This window comes from Cryptomeria japonica, chromosome 5 (assembly GCF_030272615.1).
Source record: "Cryptomeria japonica chromosome 5, Sugi_1.0, whole genome shotgun sequence".
NCBI lineage: Eukaryota > Viridiplantae > Streptophyta > Pinopsida > Cupressales > Cupressaceae > Cryptomeria > Cryptomeria japonica.
The window spans coordinates 515240599-515252685 of NC_081409.1; the positions used below are offsets into that span (position 1 = coordinate 515240599).

The 12087-nt window shown below is 34.0% G+C and overlaps 1 protein-coding gene across 4 annotated transcripts in view; it reads left to right on the forward strand.

Moving 5' to 3' along the window:
• Window positions 1–7595: 7595 nt before the first annotated feature.
• The window catches only part of LOC131067761 (uncharacterized), a 39694-nt gene continuing 35202 nt past the window's right edge, over window positions 7596–12087 (forward strand). Inside the window, exons 1-5 of one of the 4 annotated variants that reach the window (XM_058002896.2) lie at window positions 7596–7813; window positions 9414–9678; window positions 9969–10084; window positions 10323–10401; window positions 10502–10640. In XM_058002896.2, coding sequence (XP_057858879.1) covers window positions 9509–9678; window positions 9969–10084; window positions 10323–10401; window positions 10502–10640 — 504 coding nt within the window. In that variant the 5' untranslated portion in view covers window positions 7596–7813; window positions 9414–9508. The remainder of the gene's footprint in view (window positions 7814–9413; window positions 9679–9968; window positions 10085–10322; window positions 10402–10501; window positions 10641–12087) is intronic. The other 3 variants (XM_058002894.2, XM_058002893.2, XM_058002897.2) reach the window with 3 other exon arrangements.

The following is a 12087-nucleotide window of genomic DNA, read 5'->3' on the forward strand; positions in this document are numbered from 1 at the left end:
GTCTTAAGAAGACTATAGAAGGAAGCCATCAAGTTTGAAGACTTTAAAGCCATCAAGTTTGAATACTTTAAGGGAAACCATTAAAGGTTTCAAGTGGGTGAGGATAAATAGGATTTTAAATAAATAATTTATTTAAAATAGTTGTGCAACTTGCTTTTGTAGGAAAATACAAGTGGGTGGAGGATAAAGGTGATTTAAATAAATTATTTATTTAAAATAATTGTGCAACTTGCTTTTGTAGGAAAATACAAGTGGGTGGAGGATAAAGGTGATTTAAATAAATGATTTATTTATTTAAATGTGAGAGGTGGGATTTTGGGGGATTTAAATAAATATTAATTTATTTAAATGTGAGAGAAGATTTAATTAAACAAATATGATTTATTTATTTAATTAATGATATGAATTTGGTTAAGTGAATTAAATCAAATAAATTGAATAATTTATTTAATTAATAGGAGAAGAGGGTTAAGATGAATTAATTAAATATTAATTTAATTAATTATTAATTGATGGTTAAATAATCAAATAAATACTAAGTATTCATTTAATTAAGTGGACAGATTTATGTGACTACAAAAAGTATTCTACGTAATCATCTAGTGGCTCATCTTCCTTTTGAGTCATTTGAAAGATATCGTCTCCTCGAATGTCCCCTCCTCTACAATAATCTTTGTACTTAAAGAATTTCTTCTTCGTTGACTCCCAATCAACTACAACATCTCTTCCTAAACCCATGAACCATATCAAGGTAGAATTGTTGAGTTTAGCAATAATAATCTCAACCTATGGGTGTTGGTAGTGTAGCCATAACTATGATATAGGACATAAAAATCAAAAAAGGAAAGTGTCCAGGTCTTCAGTAATAAGCCCATTAAAGTTTGAAATATTTGAAGGTGGTATGTTCTTGAGAGTAGAATTCCTCACTTGATGGACAATGGGAAAATGGAATGTTGGTGCTTCATTATCTTATTCATTCCTCTCTTGGCAGTTGGCATCTCTCACGTTGGCTCTAAGTGGAGAGTTATGCGATGTGGAATTATGGGAGGAATTAGAGACAACTTGAGATGTGGGTGAAGTTGGTGGTGAATGGTATAGTTGATGTATTTCTTCCACAACTACTTGAATTGCTTAGCTGTCAAGATTAGGAAGGAATCTCCAACAATGATCCCTCCTTCTTTGCATGCAATATTTATGACCCTTGTTATAGTGTACCTGTACAAGGTTAAGTAAGAAATTTGGGGGTTTGTTCAAAATCTAAAGATTTTATAAATTGAAAGCTATTAATTTTATTCCTAGAAAAGCATGAGAAACTATGAAACAACCCAAATAACTTCATGATTTGACATCATACTTGGAAATGGCACAAAAAATGTTGAGCCTACTAATATTGATTGGGATTCGGTGCTTGTTATGTGTCTCACAACTCAAGGATAGTCATCCACACTAAGCAATCCTTCATGGTTTAAAGGCCACATTTACTTGTCAAACCACCTAGGTTGTATAACTTGAAGTGGGACAACACAATATGTGTATTATGAACTTATTCTACATTGCTATCCTATGTTAAGTGCATATATTATAGTAAAGGAAAGTGCAGGATAACGACTACTAAAAACTATTATAATTGATAATGAAATATCAAAGAAAGAACAAGTGCAATGAAATCAAAACATGATAATAAAGTAATCCTATTCTAAGAAAACAAAGAAAGAACATCTACAAACTGCCACTTACACTATCTACTCAAATTTGAATAATAACTACTACAAGAAATCAATGAATAATTAAACACTATATAGATGTTATGTGAATCTAACAATAAATTGAACTAAAAAGATCCACTTAAACTATATGCATAAAATGAAATTAACTAAACTAAGAGTATCCTTACCTCAAATGGGCCCCCTTGGGTAAGTACTCGTTAAAAGATCACATAGTTGCACAACTAATTTAGAAGAACATTTCTATTCATTATAGATATACATATCTTTCTTACAGAAAATGAGATGTTATGGTAGTCACAACATCATTTACCTTTTCAAATTACAAGTGGAATCATTTATGCTTTCGAATCCATGACTCAATCCATAAATAACTAACACTTAATCCTTAGATATAGAGAGAATTATTGAACAAATAAAGAAAGCATAAACTGATTAAGAGTCATATTAAGATTGAAACTCATAACTAATCAAATACATAAATATCCACTCTAAGTAGTTTAACAAACTATTAAATAACATGTCAATAGGTAGTTGGAAATGATTAAGAAGTTCACTCTGTAAGTGACATCCTTCAATAGCTCAAAGTACCTAGAACCACCTTTGACTAATTCAAAGCCAACTCTGCCTTTGATTACAAGAACTTGCGTAGTTATTGGCTACAGGAATAGTTGCCTCCGTTTTGGGTAGAATGTTGTAGATCAAGTTAGCAAACACAACATTGAAAATCATAACAATTATCCGTCCACATTGATCACATACACAACTAATAGCATATATATGGATCATATTCACATCCATTAAATAGACATATTAAGAGTGCTCATATGAGGAAGTTTAATAACACAATAAGTCAAACTATAACTAAATTTTGTGGTACTTATGTCATGAAATATTAACTAAAGTCTCTTATGAAACTATGCAAAGTGGACAAAAGTGTACAAAACATGAGCCTATCAATCAATATCGTAGGATTGTGCATGCACACTCCACTCTCGAGAGCCAATGGCTAGAGGTTCAGTTGCACAAGGGATCACCTTTCCTCTTACTTTGGAGGTTTGATAACCTTTAGATGAAATGATTTCCACCTTACTTAGAATGATTCATGTTGAGTAGCTTCAGATATATATTGTACCTTGCACCACACTATGAAAATGATTGAAGGTCTTAAGGCTTCTAAATACAAGGTTCATTGTGGTATTTGTGAACAAAGGGCTTGTTTGTAATAACCTAAGATTGGGAGGGTTCTATCCCACTCCCCTCACCAACAAGTCTAAACATTTCAACGGTTTTGCAGCTTGACTTCGAATGACACTAGCCACTATTTGAGGTACAACTTTCACTCCCCCCCCTAAGTTATATACCCCACCAAAAAATGTGGTTGAGGTTGAACCTTGGGTGATGAAATCCCCAAGTAGGCCTCCTACTAAAAATAAAAATAAGAGTGTTGATATTTATCTTGAACCCAAGTCCACACTAACACACGAGGGGAGAGGATACATATTGAACACTTTCAAGATAATAATTAATGTGCAAGCATACAAGACACAATAAACATGGTTCTTTCTTTTATAAAATAGAAATGTGAGGTAATATAAAAATCAAAGACACACAATCCTACAATAAATATGTCAATAGTTTCAATAGTAATGTCTTCTCCCAACGGATTCCAAGTAGCTACACAAATTTCGATCAGTAAAAAAAAAAAATCTACCCTAAATAGAATCAAATGTGTTACTATTTTGGTTAAATGTGTTATAGAATGTTTCAAATGTAGCAGAGTATTGATTAGACGTGTTAAAACAAATATAATTCTAAAAATTTACCTCGTGCTTACCAAATATAGTTGTTTTGATCTAGAAATCATATACGACACTTTATATGTTGACTTCGACATTTGAATAGTTAGATGTGACACTAGGAATGTCGACTACAATGTTTGATTTGTTAGATGTGATACTCAGGATGTCGATTGTGGCAAAAGAATTTTCATGTGTCATAGTACATGCAACCAATAAAGTCCTAAAATAAAAACACATTAGTAGCACCAAGAAAGTCAAAAATCACTATTAGGGGCTGGTATTTTTTAGAAAAGCGGAGACTTAGTATGCATGCAATCAAGTTAGAAATTGAAATACTACAGATCAAATGTGTGTAAATCAATCAATTGCATCAATGTATTAATCAAATGTGACACAAGATCTATATAATGCATTAAAATAGAAAAATTTGGATGTTGTTAGCAGAAACATATGTGACAATTAAGAAGTTAGATGTGTCATAGGATGACTCAAATGCGTCGAATCCCCTATCAATTTAATTGACCAAGCCTAAAACTACTTGAAATACCAATTTTCTCACAAAAAATGTTAGAAATCAAGGACATGGGTCCCACCGGGTGTACCAAAATGTAAAACCAAAAATTGAATAGTATGAATCTTCAATTGGTTAACTACTAAACCCTAGATTCATAAAATATTCTAATCTAAACAATAAAGCCTGCAAGATAACTGCAAACGAAATCAAAGAACAATAATAATGAATTACCTTCACACAAATCTTTCTTATCTCTAGTACTATTTGTAGCTTTCTTTCAATCAATGATATGTAGCTCTCAGATTTTCATAGCACTATTTGTAGCTTGATTGCACAAAAGCTCAAAGATTGTGGTTAGAAAAAATGATGAATGAGTGTCACTTATATATATTATTTTGACATTAATCATTGGTAGAAGATGCTTGAGACATCTATCTGAAGATCAACGATCGAAAATGAATGAGAGGAATTAATTGAGAAAGTTAAGGAGTTAATTGATAACATTGATTGAGTAAACTGATTGCATAATTTTAGTGATATGAATTGTTTGATAAAAGAACTTCGAGGGAGTGGTAGTTAAGTGATGAGGTGGAGATATTAATAAGGTTAAACTATAATTTATTTTTTATCACGTGCATGAGGAATTAATTATGAAAAAAAAGTAAATAAAAAAAATATTATAAGAAGAAATATATTTAGAAAATAAATAATTAAATAAATTAAAATAATTTATTTAATTATAGAAGAGAATATTGACTAGCTAAATAATTAAAATAATCATTTAATTATAATGAAGTGGAGGAAATGGATTAATTAAATAATTAAAAAAGATAAATTAATTAAATAATCAAAATTATTTAATTAATATTAGAAGAAATGAGTAAATCAAGCAATAATTAAATAATTACAAATTATTTGATTGATGAATAAATTTGAATGTAAATTTTTTTTATCAGTAATATGTGATTTTTATTAATTATTGAAATAAAGAATTACATTTAAATTCAAAAGTATATCTATCCAATATCTGTCCATTCCGATAAAGAGACACACCCTCCCAACCCACCACCTTACGACCCACTATAGCATATACATTTTTAGAATAAAAAACATAGCTGTAAACTAATTCTGCCATTGACACCATACCATGAGCCAAAATGGTTGCCAAATACTACAAAACTATACAAAACATCGCCACCAAACCCCCCAACCAAATAAAAACAAGGGAATTTTCAAAAAACCCTACATCCAATACAAAATTATGGGCAAAAATTAAGGATAAACAAAAAAACCAACTCCATCCCCACTTTGACAATGTTCACTTGGAACCCTGCAACTTCGACTTCCTTGGGCCATTGTTCCAATAGTCTTTGGTGTTGAAGTTTAGGCCTTGACTTCCCTCTTTCTTTTTCTCCTCTCAAACTCTCTGCCATTTAATCTCCTTCTCTTGCATGAACTCTTTTGAGCCCTCCCATCCAATTAGGGCCTCCTCCCGCCACTCATCTCCATTTTCACCATCCTTCCACAAAATCAAGGGCCTAAAATTTGCACACTCTTCACCAATACAAATGCCTTCACTCACACTCCTTCATAGACCTTTCCTAGGGACTGCTTTCACAAGCAAAAAAAATTAGCCCCGAAAAGATAAACCTCTTGTACGTAGGCTCGAAGCACCCACCAACCTCTTCCTTGGTGCCTAATTCCAAACCCCATACAACCACCATTGACACAACATCTACATTAATGCAAAACCTGAATTATGATTTCATATAATCTTCCCCTAGCAGTAAATTCATAATATGGATAAAAATGGGCTCCTCATGCTTGAAGATGCCACACAATTGCTTCTAAAAAATCTTGCCAAGAAAGGCCATTTGTTGCTTTAATGGTGAAAGTGTGAAATTCACCTCCATATTTAGCCTTTTGCACCAACTCACCAACTCCCTAATATCTTCATTTGTAGTCTTTACTTCCTTTCTTTGGAAAGGGGAACAACACATGGCATCCTTTTAATCCCTCACCACCCACCTTGGCCACTAAAAACATCAATCCTTCACAAATGTCGGCACACTTTCTTCTTCGTATGCCATTTCAATCCCTCAAAAATCCTCCCAAATCTCCTCACTTTGCTTGATATTTAATGATGGCCTTACCTTGGACAACATGTCTGCGATGGTATTACCCTCCCAAAGGGTACGAGAGATTTGAAGATTTTCAAATTCTTTTATTTCTTTTTATAAAATTTTAATGGATTTATCTAATCTCCATGAAGGTGCCTCCCCTTTGTTTGTGGCATTAACAATGATCAACGAATCCCCTTCAAAGTGCAACTTAGAATCAACAAATTGTTTGGCCATCCTTACACCCCACAATGCTTCTTGGACCTTAGCTTTGTTATTTGTCTCTATTGGAAGCCCTCTCGCGCCAAGGGCAAGAATTACCACCCTTCCAATTTCAAGCCACATATCCCGCTCCTGATGGGCCTTGATTCCCTTTTGATGCACCATCAAAATTTATTTTCATCTATCCCCGATTCAGTTCCATCCATTCCACTTTGGCCCTATCCTAACACTTCAGATCAACCTGAGGAAGCCCCTATTAATGAGCCAAATTTTGAATGTAATTGAAGAAATAAAGTTAGCTTAATTAAATAATAAAATTGTTTAATTATTTCTAGAAAGAATTCAAGGTATATAGTGATATAGGTATGCATAGGACAATTTTCAGTGTCCACAATGAGAAATTATGAAATAGATTAAAAAAATGTGTGAAATCATCCCTTAATCAGACAATTTCATGAATATAAAATTTTGTTTTAGAATAAAACCATCAAATTATAAGGGTTGTGAACAATAGAAGTTCTATTGTTATATCATTGTGTAAAGGCAATGGGGTCATGATAATGAAACCCTAAATGGATTGCACAATGATGTGAGAAAGATGGATTATTGAAGCATAATTGATTCATAAGTATCATTGTTTGCAAATTAAAAGGAAAAAATGATAACTTGACATTACATGAAATCATGGAGAGTATTTGACATGCATGTCGCATGATAGAGAGTGCAATAGACCAAGAGCGACACATAAAGGAAAATGATGGAAAGAGTGAAAAAAGCGTGAGAAATAATCCCAACAAACACCAACACAAGGGATGGATGTCGTAGTTGGAACATGGAACAATGCAAAATTGATCTTTTAACATTAAAAAATGATTTTAATGCATTAATAATTGAGCAATAATTTCAATTTTAAGATATATCTGTGTAATAATATGAAGGAGAATATAAACTCTTTAAAATTTTTTTTTGGTGGTCAGAGCAGCACTAACCAAGACAATAGAAAATACAAAAGAAAATACAAATTGAAAGTCACTTCAAAATGATCCCTTTTATGATCTTTAATGCTTCGCAATTGTAAGACATCAAATTACAAAATTATGATGCACAACTATAGGACCCTTCCCCTCGCCCTAGTTTTTAGAGGTAAAAATAGGTGGTCAAGCTTCCTCCGTGGAGCAGCCCAACACAACATTTGTGACGTGTAGGAGATTCCGACGAGAAACCTAAGAATATGCGAAAGAAGGGGAAGATGCCGTGGAATATTTTTTCTTATGTGCTCTCGCAACTGCCCGGCCACTCCCATCTTCTTGCGTTTTGTCATAATATTTATAGCGAGCCCTCAGATATCCTTCCATTTCAGGCAGAATAATGTTGCATTCTGTGGATGCCTGTCGGACGATGGACGATCACTTATCTTTCTCGAGACTCAAGGTACATGCCCTTCTTCCTCTTTGCATATGGATGTGGGTGCCACTGCCAGTAGGAATATTAACACTACAACATGGACAAGAAAATAAATTAACTATTCTCGAAGCCTACCATGGCTTAACACATTGTTGGTCACAGGTTTCGAATCACCTGGATACTGTAACCATTCGTTCATGGATCCAAATTTTTTTTTTTTGGTTCTTTAGTGAGCTTGTATTCCCGCCTAAGTTGCATTCTGTCCACTTGAATGGCAAGGTTGCAATCCTTCTAAATTTGACAGAATATATATTTCTTAAACTTGGCATTGAGGCTGAACAGTAGGAAGGGGCATATTTCCTTTTAAAGCGCTATGGATTTTTAGCCGTTCCTAATTGGCTAGCGTTCTGTTTAATCATCAAACAGTTCTTATGTTTTGATTGGCACAATAATGAGATTTGAACCTGGGACCTGCTGTTCCAAACAAGGATTGCTTACCACTCCATCAATCACTTAATTGGTAAATTGTTGTTTACTACTGCTAGTGCAGGTTCGGTTTTCGGAGTCACTTGTCTTCTGGGAATCCCCAATTGCTAGCATCCTAGAGTTTTGCTAAGGAACACCATCCCAGGGTTTTGCTCCATCCCTGGCCAATAAAAGGGTTTCATCTAGAAAGAAAGATGTTACCAAAATGGTAAACAACATTAAATTTGCAAGGTTGCAAAAATGAACTAGTTAGTAAAAGGAAGAGGAAATTTACCCAAATTGTGATAAATTGGTAAAACTGTAATATGTGATTGATTAAAAATTTAAAGATTTTCATAGCATTGTGTGGCATTACATTTTGATGTACTTGAGTTGTGATGTTCTCTTGGTCCTTAAGAAAATGACTTAGTTCTTGCTAATGCTTTTCTGCACCATGCCACTTAAGACAGTGTCAGGTAGATCACTTGATGTATCTTGTTGTTGTTGATAGTAACAATGTCATGGCTAATCCACAAAATTTAGCTCAGCTTTTAGTCAGTAGCGAAATTCGCTCCCAGCAATGAAAAAATAAAGTTCTCTGTATTGATTGCTGGACATTCCAAGATTTATCGCTAGTTATAGCATAGAAAGAATGTATTAGTTGTGACGCTTTTCAAAGACTAATAGAAAAAGGAGCTGTCAACATGTTCCTTTTTTGATAACCTTCATTTCTAAGTATCATCTCTCAGCATTAACTGTATGCAGTGCCTTGCACTCAAGCCATTCCATCAATGACCTTTTTCTCATGAGCTGCCATTTCTTCTATGTTTGATCTCTTACGAGCTTGAATGGTTCACATGGCACTCATTGGACAGTGCGATGCTCATAGGGGGTGAATTTTCATTGTGACATTTTATTATTCTAATAAAGCTTTTATATTTTTGTTGTATAATGAATTTTTCCCACCACTATTTTAAAAATTGTCAAGATGCGTCTATGCTTGAAATTTTGAAAGGTATTTGAACAATGTTCTCATTACTGTAACATTTTATTCATTATTGTCAATTGGTTGATAAGAGTGATTGTATCTAGAGAGGCAGACTATTCCAAATCATATCCATAAATTACTTTGTTTGATGGATATATGTATTCTTTTTCATAGGAATCACTTAGGTTTATTGACATGAGAAAGAAGGTGGTGCATGCCTGATGTTAGCTACAAGTTTTCTTGAATTCGCCAACATTTTAAAACAGTAAATGGAGACTTGGACAAAACCAAGACAACCTAGAGCATTGAGAGATCTACATGGAGTGCGATTGGTGCATCATACATCACTCCAGGAAGAACCTCCTTCGAAGGGTGGATTTCAACTTTCAAGCGATGCACACTCAGAGATTCCTGGAGATGATAGAGGATTGTTCATGGAGTAAGATTTTATCTTCTTGTCACTAAAATTCTGCATTGGCTTCAGTGATATGCAAAGCAAAGAAAGTTGTGTGGTAGGTTACCTTTGAGAAGGTAACTTCATAGTTATGGAATAAATAATCAAAGTATGAAACACTGCATAAGACTGCTTAATGCTTGCTAATCTATAATTATTAATTAATATGAAAGTGGTGGTGTCATTGAACTCTAAATCATATAATTTTTTTTTTCAGATTGTCATGCTTATGGTGAGTTATTTTGTATGATTAAATTTTGCTAGTTCTGGTTCAGGTTTGAAGATGATGTCAACTTTAAAGATTCTGGGGCTTCTTCACCATATATTCATCTCAGAAGAATCTGGCAAATGAGGGCAGCATCTCTGAGACCTGTGCAGTGCAATCATCTAGGTATTTCGTATTGGTTTTGCCTAAACTGAAAAGCTAGTTTTTAGGAAACTATGCTTTCTTTGGAATCTTAAATTTCTTTCATGCTCTTCAATTCTCTTTAGCAGATTATTTTTTCTTTGTTTTGTTATCCATCTACACTTAAAAACTGCAATCTTAATTTTTTTCTTATTATTAAGTGTGAAGATGCAGTTATGGAAACTCTATACAATCTTTTAATTCATACTTGGCATATTTTTAGGTGATCAGAGTCCGGCAGAAACCATTGCCAATGTGTTAACATCACTGCCTTTCATATTTCTTGGAATCCAAGCTCCAAGGTAAGTCCAGATTCAGACTATATCTCACACATCTTTTTACGTATTTGTTCATATTATTTTGAATTGACTGGTAATTTTATTTTCTAATTAAATGACACAGAAAGAGAATGAGAAATGTGTTTTATGCAAATTCTTTGATTGCTGTTGGTGTCACATCTTCTTTGTACCATACTTCAAGAGGAGATGCCAGAAAGTATTTTAGATGGGCAGACTATGCTATGATTGCTACTACAACAATTGTAAGTAATTTGAGGATTTTTTTACACACACACGAGCACACACGCACATGCACACGCACACACGCACACACACGCACACGCACACGCACACACACACACAGACAGATATACTACATTACACCAAAACATTAAAAAATATAAGCATATTTTGGCTCTTTTCTATGAATTTCTGTCACATCTGTTTGTTTATGAATTATAGCTGACAAGATCTCATATTCAGGTTTTTACCAAGCATCTGGATATTTTCAATTGAATAATTTTTCCCCTGTACTTTAAATGTTATTGATGACTAGCATTATCCTGCTAGGATATTTAGAAAACTGGGCTGCTATCCTCTAAAGGAAAATATCAATGAAAATCTTTCATATCAACTAAGCTGTGGTTAGGCTCTAGTAATATTTCCATCAGTATAGAGCCTTAATGATTTTTTGCTTCTTTTATGTGGCAGATTAGCAATATTTCTACTTTCTTTCCTTATCAAAAGTATTCTTGACAGTTTTGAGGTCTTCCACTGTTAATGTTCATGTTAAAGGCCCGTTGACGTGTTTTTTAGGACTACACCGAACACAGAATAAAGTTTCCAACGGTCACTTCACTCTCTCTTGTTTAAAATCAGTCTGTATGCTAAGATTTCAAAGAAAGATCAAACGACTAATCTCAAGGTTCCTTTTGTGTGTGGACATGGCTCAGTTAGTTGATGGGTTTGCTGTTAACCCAAGGGGCCTTACGTATGCTCACAAAAGATCTTAACAAACTTGCGGGTTCAAGGATTTCTACGCGAATGATTTGCAATGAAAGCTCTATTTTTTGGATTTTTGGATTTGAAAATATGCAGAAAAGTAAACGAGTAAAGGGTTTAGAAAACTAAGCTAAGACTAATCTAATCCTACGAACAAGGAGACGGGATCACTTATGCAAAGTCTAATCACGCTTCGCTTCTCCAACAGAGCACAACTACACGAAGGCGGTGCAATCTTCAGAGGGTGTGTTAAGAGTTTTCAAATCACCAATAGAAACCATCAAATCGAATAATCTCCACTGATAATCGAAGTTAAACATACACATGACGGAGGCTCAGGCTAACTTTGCACAATATGCAACAATCAGCTGCACACCAAAAGTATGAGCACGGACTTTGCAACAAGCAACCCTATCAAATCCAGTTCATCTAATAACATGAAAGCAATTCTAATCTATATGAAGAGAGTGAGGCCATGCGAGCTTCAAAACAACACAAGAACACACCAACAATTGAACAATATATTAAGTGTTTCCTTAAAAAACTCTTAGCAACAATCTCAGACAATAATCTCTCCTCCATTACAAATGAGGGGGGTCACCCCTTTATATAGGCTTCTAGCCTTCGCTACATGCAAACCCTAATTAGGGTTTTCCCTAAAAGATTCTCCACTCAAGATGCAACAAGGTGAGAATCAACATTTAATAC